We start from the raw sequence: 9,744 nt of genomic DNA on the forward strand, positions 1-9,744 counted from the left end.
AGCCTTGCAACTTGCTGCATTCTGTCAAACTGTCCCACAATGATGGTGATAAAATTTTTATATATATATGAAGACCTGGGATGAGGTGGTGAAGCACAACCTCCGAACATTAGGCCTCACCGAGGCAATGACTTGTGACCGAGACCTTTGGAAATATGCTGTGCGTGAGAACACCTGGCAAGCCAAGTGAGACCAAAATCCAAGGCCTCTGCCAGGGATGTAGCCAGCCCACTTATGTGTACCTTTCCTTCATTGGACACTAAACACCGCTTGCGAAGACCTGTTGAGGCAAGTGAAATCAAATCGAACTAAATTCGACAATTATCCCCCATGCCAATGTCTCCTTCATTGGACACGAAACTCAACTTGCGAAGACCTGTTGGGGCAAGCGAAAGCGAAATCGTGATGGCACCTGTACCAGTGGAGCGCTAAGATCATAAAATACACCATTTTGAGCGTGGCCGTTGCCAGTACCGCCTGACTGGCCTTTGTGCAGGTGGCACATAAAAGCACCCACTACACTCTCTGAGTGGTTGGCGTTAGGAAGGGCATCCAGCTGTAGAAACTCTGCCAGATCAGATTGGAGCCTGGTGTAGCCATCTGGTTCGTCAGTCCTCAGTCAAATCGTCCAACCCATGCTAGCATGGAAAGCAAACGTTAAATGATGATGATGATATTTATATTTGAAGTTGTAGATGGCCTTATTAGCATTGGAGGAGATTGTACAGAAAGTGTACAACCCTAGAATAAGAGTAGGGTGGAGAAAGTTAAGAGAACTTTTACCTCTGTTGACAACCAAAGGTCTCAGTGAATGGAAGATTGTATGATGCATATGTATGAACTGCGATGCTGCATGTAAATGAGATGTGGGTTCTGAATGTAAAAGACATGTGAAGGCTGGAGAGGAATGAAGTAGATATACTCCACTAGATGTGTGATGGCAGTGTGCATGTGCAACAGAGCATAGGTGTATTGAGAGAAAAGTTGGGCATAAGAGGAATCGTATGCAGTGTGCAAGAGGAGAAACTACAACAGAACTGAGATCCTAAAACCAAGGTGCCATGTAAAAAGCATTGGTGTGGGTGTTGGTGCCACGTAAGAAGCACTGGTGCTAGTGACACATAAAAAGCACTTTGTACACTCTACAAAGAGGTTGGTGTTAGGAAGGGCATCCAGCCATAGAGACCAAGTCAAAACAGACTATGGAACCTGGTCTTGCCAATTCCTGTCAAGCCGTCCAACCCATGTAAGCATGAAAAACGAATGTTAAATGTTGATGATGATGATGATATATATAAAATATATTATATCTGGAGCACGCATGTATAACAGTGTTTATCTAGTAACCTTGTACTAAGCTTTGTGCTCAAATGAAAAGAATTTATTATTAGATAAGATTTTATGTACTGTTGGAACGTGTCAGTGTCGAGGCTACGAATTGTTCAGGTGGCCTCGCACTGAATTTACAAGTGAATATTTTAATAAAATCAGTGAAATTAAATTTTTTCATTACAGTGTTGAGTGGGTAGATGGGTTTGTGCTCGTATTTAATTGACATCACTGAAAATATTTTGTCAGTTTTTCACATGTATTTTTCTGTTTTCACATGATTCGCTAAATAAACTTCAATTCACACACACACTGCTCTCCCCACCACCACCCTCTCTTGCGCCAGCTCCAACTACACACTGCAACAACAAGCACACCAAGCAATAACCACATGATACTGTAACTTGCACATCATGCAACAGACTGCACAATAAACTGCAAAATGCATAAGCACAGGCATGGATGGCTGTGTGGTTAAGAAACTTGGGGCTCTTGGTTTTGGGTTCAGTCCTATTGTGTGATACCTTGGCCTTCTGCTATAGCTCTGGGCCAACCAATGCCTTGCAAGTGAATTCATAGAGGGAAACTGAGTGGAAGACTGTCATATATATGAGGGAGATGGCTGCGTGGTAAGAAGCTTGCTTCCCAGCCACATGGTTCCGAGTTCAGTTCTACTAAGTGGCACTTTGGGCAGCTATAGCCCCAGAATGGCCAATGCCTTGTAATGTGAATGAATTTAGTAGACAGAAACTGTGTGGAAGCCCATCATATGTGTGTGTGTGTTGTTGTTTTTGTCTTGTCTCACATCACTGCTTGACAAACTGGTGTTGGTTTATTTACATCCCCATAACTTAACAGTTTGACAGAATAAGCACCAGATGTAGAAATAAGTACTGGAGTCTATTTGTTTGACTGAAACCCTTCAAAGAAATGCCCCAGCATGGCTGCAAATACACTGACTGAAAACAAGTAAAAAAAAAAATACAAGCTCCTGGACCATTCTGCAACTCAACACATTTGGGGTTACATAGAAAAACCAACAAAGGATGTAGGACCGAGTGCTTGTAGACACTGAAGGGATTTAGTTATGAGCTGTGAAGTAGCTTGCTTACTAACCACACGGTTCCGGGTTCAGTTCCACTGCATGGCACTTTTGGCAAGTGTTTTCTATTATAGCCTCAGACCGACCAAGCCTTGTGAGTGGATTTGGTAGACGGAAACTGAAAGAAGCCCATCATATATGTGTGTGTGTGTGCATGCGTGTGTTTGTTCCCCCCACCATTGCTTGACAACTGATGCTGGTGTGTTTACATCTCCATAACATAGCAGTTCGGCAAAAGTGACCGATACAATAAGTACTAGGCTTACAAAGAATAAGTACTCGGGTCGATTTGTTTGACTAAAGGTGGTGCTCCAGCATGGCCGCAGTCAAATGACTGAAACAAATAAAAGAATAAAAGAATTGCTGTTGTTTAACCCTTGGTTTGTCCTTGTTGAGCAAACAAATTAGCAAAAACTGTATATTGTAGCTACTTGAGGGGTTTCACAGGGACTGCCATGTTGGATTGGAGTTCAAGATTGTTCTGTCAATTTGCTGCTGTTGTGAATTGAAAATCCTGTCAAGGGACAAAACCAGTCATGTGTATCATCACCAGCAACATTAATATTTCAGTTCCAGTGTGACCCAACCGGGGTCCGTGGGTATCAGAACATAATGTGCCACATAGAAAGCACTGGCACCATGTAAGAGGCACTCAGTGTCACACTCTGTAAAGTGGTTGGCATTAGGAAGGGCATCCAGCCATAGAAACCGTGCCAAAACAGATGACTGGAAACTGATGCAGCCCTCTGGCCTGCCAGCTCTTGTCAAAAACCATCCAACCCATGCCAGCATGGGAAAACAGATGTTAAATGATGATGATGATGATGTGTTACAGGTGGAGATTAATTATTGCTGTCAAGTAATGTAGAATAACCTTGTCACTGACACTATGCAACATTAAAAAAAAGGAAGAAAGAAAAGAAAAACACTTTGGCCTTGAGACTAAATTGATTAAAATATTTTTTACGAAGGCAGTGAGTTGGCAGACTTGTTTGAGTCTCAGCCAAAATACAAAGAATTTCTTTCTGTTCTTCATATTCTGAGTTCAAATGCAACTGAGATCAACTTTGTCTTTCATTCTCTTGGGAGTCGATGTAATCAACTAACTTCCTTTCCCAAATATCAGGTCTTGCGCCTATATTAGGATTATTATTATTATTATTATTATTATTAAGGCGGTGAGCTGGCAGAACTGCTAGCATGCCAAGCAAAATGCTTAGCAGCATTTCATCAGTCTTTACTTTCCGAGTTCAAATTTCAGGGTTGATAAATTAAATACCAGTGAAGTACAGGGGTCGATGTAATCAACTTAACCCCTCCTCCGAAATTGCAGGCCTTGTGCCTTTAATAGAAAGGATTGTTATTATCAGAACAGTGGGCTGGCAGAATTATTAATGTTCGGGAAAATGCTTTGTGATATTTGTTCTGGCTCTTTAAATTGTGAGCTCGAATCCTGTTGAGGTCACCTTTGCCTTCCATCCTTTCAGGGGTCAATAAAATAAAGTACTTGCCAAATACTGGGGTCAATGTAATCAACTTGACCCTCCCTTAAAAAATTGGTGGCCTTGAGCCAAAATTAGAAAGAATTATGGGCAGTGATCTGGCAGACTAATTAGAACATTGGTGCCACATATAAAACACACAGTACACTTTTGTAGCGGTTGGCATTAGGAAGGGCATCCAGTCATAGAAACCATGCCAAAACAGACAATTGGAGCCTATCTGGCTTGCCAGCTCCTGTCAAACCATTCAACCCATGCCTGCATGAAAAATGGATGTTAAATGATGATGATGATTGGAAGAGGTCTTGTGACATCTTTATATTCTGAGTTCAAATCTTGCTGAGGCAAACTTTGCTTTCCCCCTCCCAGACTCAATAAAATAAAACACCAGTCTAAGATTGATGCTGATGGTATTGATTGGATCCATCCCTGAAGAATCACCAGTCTAGTCCTAAAATTCAAAGCCTTTTAAAAGACGCTGAGCTGGCAAAATCATTAGCCTACTGGCAAAATACTTAGCACCATTTCTTCCAACTGCTGCCTTTGAAATTACAAGCCTTGTGCCAAGAAATAGGTGGCCCCTGGACCACATCCCTGCTCACCACTAACAGGGCAGAAGAGATGGCTATCTGCAAGTGCAAGCCCCAAGGGTCAGAGTGGCTGTTCTAGTGGATCTCCCTTGCCAATCTCCAGTGCAATACCTTTTCCATTTTGTCTGCTGGGATCGTGAGACAAACTAACAAGCCTTTTAAGATATTTCTTTGCTGTGAGGATTTAGGCAGGGCCCTTCATCAAATTTAGAAGACTATTTCATGAAACAATTTATTACAGCTTTCTTGAAGAAATTAAGACAACACAGGTAAACGAGTGTTTATCTTAATTTTGGACAGTATTGGGAGGGGGAGGAAGGTTATGGCCTTCAATGTGCACATGCGGATTTTTGAAGCCAGCCTTGTGATTAACCAGAACAACTTATATTGGTAGGTAACGAGTTAAACATTTACACGTTGCTGGGCAATATCACAGCTGTTGGTAGGGTGCGGTCGTGAGATAAAAACTGTGACCTCGCTACTGAATTTAAAAGTTGAATATCTAAATAAAAATCTGTGAAATGGGTTAGTCTTTCCTTTAATGCATAAATATAATACCATGTTACTGTGTCATGGTGGATATGAAAGTCAAATCTGGGAAAATAGTTCTCTATTTTCACAGGGATTCCCTCATTAAACTTCATTACATACCACACATTACATACCCTCTCTCTCACACTCGTTCACGGTTGCTCTCTCTCACCTTTTCATGCTCTCTCTCTCTCTCTCTCTCTCTCTCTCTCTCTCTCTCTCCTGTTCTAACCACATTTTACCTAAAGGGATACAAGGCTACAGATATGTAAGGGGGTGCGGAAGGTATGTAGGAGTATATCGAGCGTTTACTAAAATCATTTCCCAAAATATTACTGGTATGCATTTCACTGGCTCACCAACTCAATCATATTGTTGTTGTTTAGCCCTGAGACAAACCACATTGAGGACATCTACAATAAAAGACATTCTAGCTACCAATCATCCAGCTATAGTGTATCTATGACTCCATTACTCAATCTGCCAGGATGTTACTTGAAGGACATTTGGCTGGTATTTCTAGCAGGTGAAACATAAGTGGAAGTTAGTGTAGTTATTGATGGAAAATATACGCTGTAGTATCTCAAGTAGTTTTTACTGTTTAGGATGTAGTATGGTGTAGTTATTGCTGTTTGGGATGTAGTGTGGTATAATAGTTGTTTAGGCTGAAGTATGCTGTAGTTATTGCTGTTCTTGTTTAGGTTGTAGTATGACTTAGATATTGCAGTTTAGGCTGTAACATGGTGGGGTTGTTGCTGTGTAGGCTGTAGCATGGTGTAGTTGTGGGTTAGGCTGTAGCATGGTGAAGTTGTGGGTTAGACTGTAGTGGTGTCGTTGTTGTTTAGGTTGTAGTATGGTGTAATTATTGTTTTGGGCCATAGTGTAGCATAGTTATTACTGTCTGGGCTGCAGTCTTGAGTAGTTGTTTATGCTGCAGCATAGTGTTGCCTGTGGCCTTTAGGCTGCAGTGTGGTGTAACTGTTGTTTAGGCTGTAGTATGAAATAGCTGTTGTTTTTGGTTGTAGTATAGTCTAGTTGCTACTGTTTAGGCTGTAATATGGTGAGGTAACTGTTGTTTAGGCTGTGGTATGTAGTTATTGCTGTTTAGACTATAGTATGGTGTAGTAATTGCTGTTTAAACTGTAGTATGCTGTAGTTATTGCTGTTTGGGCTGTAGTATGCTGTAGTTATTGCCATTTGGGCTGTAGTATGGTGTAGTTATTGCTGTTTGGGCTGTAGTATGGTGTAGTTATTGCTGTTTGGGCTGTAGTATGGTGTAGCTATTGCTGTTTGGGCTGTAGTATGGTGTAGCTATTGCTGTTTGGGCTGTAGTATGTAGTTATTGCTGTTTGGGCTGTAGTATGGTGTAGTTGTTCAGGCTGTAGTATGGTGTAGTTGCTCAGGCTGTAGTATGGGGTAGTATTTGTTGTTTAGGCTTAACTATCGTCTAGTTACTATTGTTTAGACTGTAGTATGATGTAATTATCATTTATGCTACAGCATGTTGTAGTTATTGTTTAGGCTGTAGTATCGTGCAGTTGTTTAGGCTGTAGTATCGTGCAGTTGTTTAGGCTGTAGTATCGTGCAGTTGTTTAGGCTGTAGTATCGTGCAGTTGTTTAGGCTGTAGTATAGTCTAGTTGCTATTGTTTAGAATGTAGTATGATGTAGTTGTTGTTGTTTAGGCTGTAATGTATTAAGATAGAATGCCTGAATAAAAGACAGGGCAGTCACCCCTGGATTGTCACTGAATCATAGGTCGACCGGATGAAAGATATTCCGGACTAAACTATCCCAACATGGACAGTTGGTCTGAATATCTCTGAATAAATGATGGTTTGGTCAGGTTTGGATCAACAGGTGAATTACTAAAACGAAATGATTAAACAACAGAGCCCACATCTACAGTTTGGTGCCCCAAACACTGTTGCGGCATAATTGTTTCGAAATTAAAATTTTTTGAAATGAAAATTTGCAGAAATACGTTTTCGAGGACGTAGATTACGATTATGGTGTGTAAAGGCGGAGAAAAAAAGGAAGGGAAACATTAGGGGTGGGGAATCGTTCTCCTATTGTTCCTGTTTCCTCATGACTCACTTAACAATGTATATTTTAAACAAAGTTTTGTAGAAATAAGTTTCCGTGGGTGTAGATCGCGTAATGTTATGGTTTCAAACGTAGAAGTTCGAAAAATGGAATTGGTGGTAAAACAGTTGGTGGAGGGTGTACAATGAAACAAAGTTTTTCCCCTAAATTTTACCAACATAACCGTATTCTACACTGACGAAAACACATCTCTGTAAATATTTAACGACAAGATCTGCATTTTGAAAGAAAATTATGAGGGAAACAAAATCAGAAAAGCGTATCCAAGTGTCGTTATAGCGAACTTATATAGTAATGTCTAGTTTATTCACTCACCTCTAAGGACGTCTCATATTGTTTCAGTTTCATGTAGATACAGCCTAGATTATAAGAAATTTTGGCTGTGCTATCAGCTGCAACCGTCTCAAATTGTTGGGCAGCTTCAAGGAATTTACCCGTGTCGTAAAGATTTGCTGCACTGCTCCAGACCTCGGCGAACTCTTTCAATGGAATCGACGAAGACATGTTGTACTTAACTGTTTATAATATAATGTCAATATATATGATCAAACTTTTACAAGGAAAAGGTTGAAAGTACGAAGATGAGTTTAGAATGAGTCAGTCTTCAACAAGAAATTATTTAACTTAGAAGAGATGCTTCGAGTCTTTAAAACACTTTTTAGAGCGCTGTCGCGTGTTTGAGTGTCTCTATTTAACACGCACTTGTCACGATAATTATCAAAAGGATTGGCGTCCCTTTTGTAAGAAATGACGAAAACAAGATATGTAACCGTCGATAAAACACTGTTATCTCTTATTTCACTCAAAACACAACGGAAATATGAGTTTGTTATTGGAATCCTGACATGCACGGACGTTAACACGATAGCAACAAAACAAACGAAGTGTTTTGTTGTTAATGTCAGGCGTAAGTGTCGACTGCTATTCAATGAGAAGATTTCTTCTGTGTGTGTGGCGGGTCTTTCAACCATATATATTCGTTCAGTTGTTGTTCTTCAAAACTTAAGGCTTCAAACGTGGAATATGTCTCTGGCGATGATAGCCGATTTTATAGTCGTCTGCCTCGTCTTATTTTTGCAGGAAGATGTGTTCCAGAAAAAAATATTTGTAAACCTTTGAAGGGGGTTTTCAACTCTTAACCATAAATCAACGACTTCTAAAACTTTCGTTATTTTCTTTCTTCGAAAATTCAAGATTAATATTCAACAATATCTGTATAAAAAAGGGACGATCTCTGTGATGGCCGATGTCCTGTCGTCTGCTTGGATTTTATGTTATAGATAAACGTGTAGTGACGTGATCCAATAGCGTGACTTTCAATGCAATGTATGCCTGGTAGAATTCTTTCTAAATCTTGATTCTTCTCCTTATATAATACTTAAGTCTCAATAAATCACTCGGCGGCGTGACTGTTCTTCAGCTGTTCGTGATGATCAAAGATGATAACCTGTTGGCTGCCTTTGCCCACGAACCTGATATCGCTTAAATGAACGTTTGACGTGCAAAATCTTCTCTATAAATATACACAAAACAAAGGGCCCTGTTGTTGTTGTAATTGTTGTACTAAGACCATTGTTAGATGAAAGAATAGTTTCGACATGTCAGAAAGTTACGACACTCCTTACAGACAATTCGATATGGCCTTATCTCTCTTTCTCCCTTACTATCTCTCTGTTTTCACTTCTCTACTTTCGCTCTCTTAATTACTCTCTTGCAAACTCTCCTTTCCTCCTTTCTCTTATTCACTCTATCCAGCTTCCACCTCCACTCTCTCATTTACTCCTTTACTCTAGCGTTCACTTGCACTCTTCCTCTGTCTATCATCTACTCCTACTCTACCATTGCTTGTCTTTCTACTCTCTCACTACCTCCTTTTCACTTCCGTTCTATCTCTCTTTCATTCTCTTCCTTTCTCTCTCCCTCTCATTCTCCCACTCCCATAATCACTCAACCACTTTATCCTCTCTTTCCAACTTTAAACGTTCCTTCTAAGTCACGCCCCAATTAGTTCGTCCACTCCCCGCTCTCACCTTTAGCTACACCGTCGCTTCGGATTGGAGCCACAACCACCACATCACATCACTATTACTACTATTACTTCTACACACTCATGTGTGTACATACATACACACATACACAATAAGAGGCAGTGAGGGAGTCTCTGCATAGTCACATGCCATGCAAGAAATAGCAGTCAAAGTATATTTTTACTGGAAGAAAAATAGAAAAAAGGGGAATTATGCAATAAATGATGGTGGGAAGGGGTAACAGATTGTACATTTCAGTTTGAATGGCGTGTTCAGAAACGTCTTGCAGACATAATTCTGTAGGCATTACCACAGCGTGGCCAACAATACTCCCTGCAACAGCCAGCCTGCCTTACCAGGTTCATTTCTTAGATGGGCTGTTGTCATCCTGATTTTACAAAGGAAACCAGTGGTATGTAGTCCAAGAACACTTCAAGTTTCAACGGTGACCAGTACAAGCAGATAGCGGCTGGTCAGGTCCCAGTATTTGTTTGACTTCCTCACCATTGCTCTACGGGCAGCAAAACCCCAGGTTTGCGACTGACGCATCAAGGTCGAA

General features: G+C 40.6%; 1 protein-coding gene across 2 annotated transcripts in view; it reads right to left on the reverse strand.

Moving 5' to 3' along the window:
- LOC106868796 (neutrophil cytosol factor 2) overlaps positions 1-9,040 on the reverse strand; it is a 40,878-nt gene extending 31,838 nt beyond the window's left edge. The window contains exon 1 of one of the 2 annotated variants that reach the window (XR_008266478.2): positions 7,474-9,027. Coding sequence is in view for 1 of the 2 variants with exons in the window: in XM_014914214.3 (XP_014769700.2) it covers positions 7,474-7,662 (189 nt within the window). In the remaining variant the exon portion in view is untranslated. Of the gene's footprint in view, positions 1-7,473 lie in introns of both variants that reach the window. The other variant, XM_014914214.3, reaches the window with a different exon arrangement.
- Between the last annotated feature and the right edge of the window lie 704 nt (positions 9,041-9,744).

Source organism: Octopus bimaculoides, chromosome 21, assembly GCF_046866305.1.
Source record: "Octopus bimaculoides isolate indiv1 chromosome 21, ASM4686630v1, whole genome shotgun sequence".
NCBI lineage: Eukaryota > Metazoa > Mollusca > Cephalopoda > Octopoda > Octopodidae > Octopus > Octopus bimaculoides.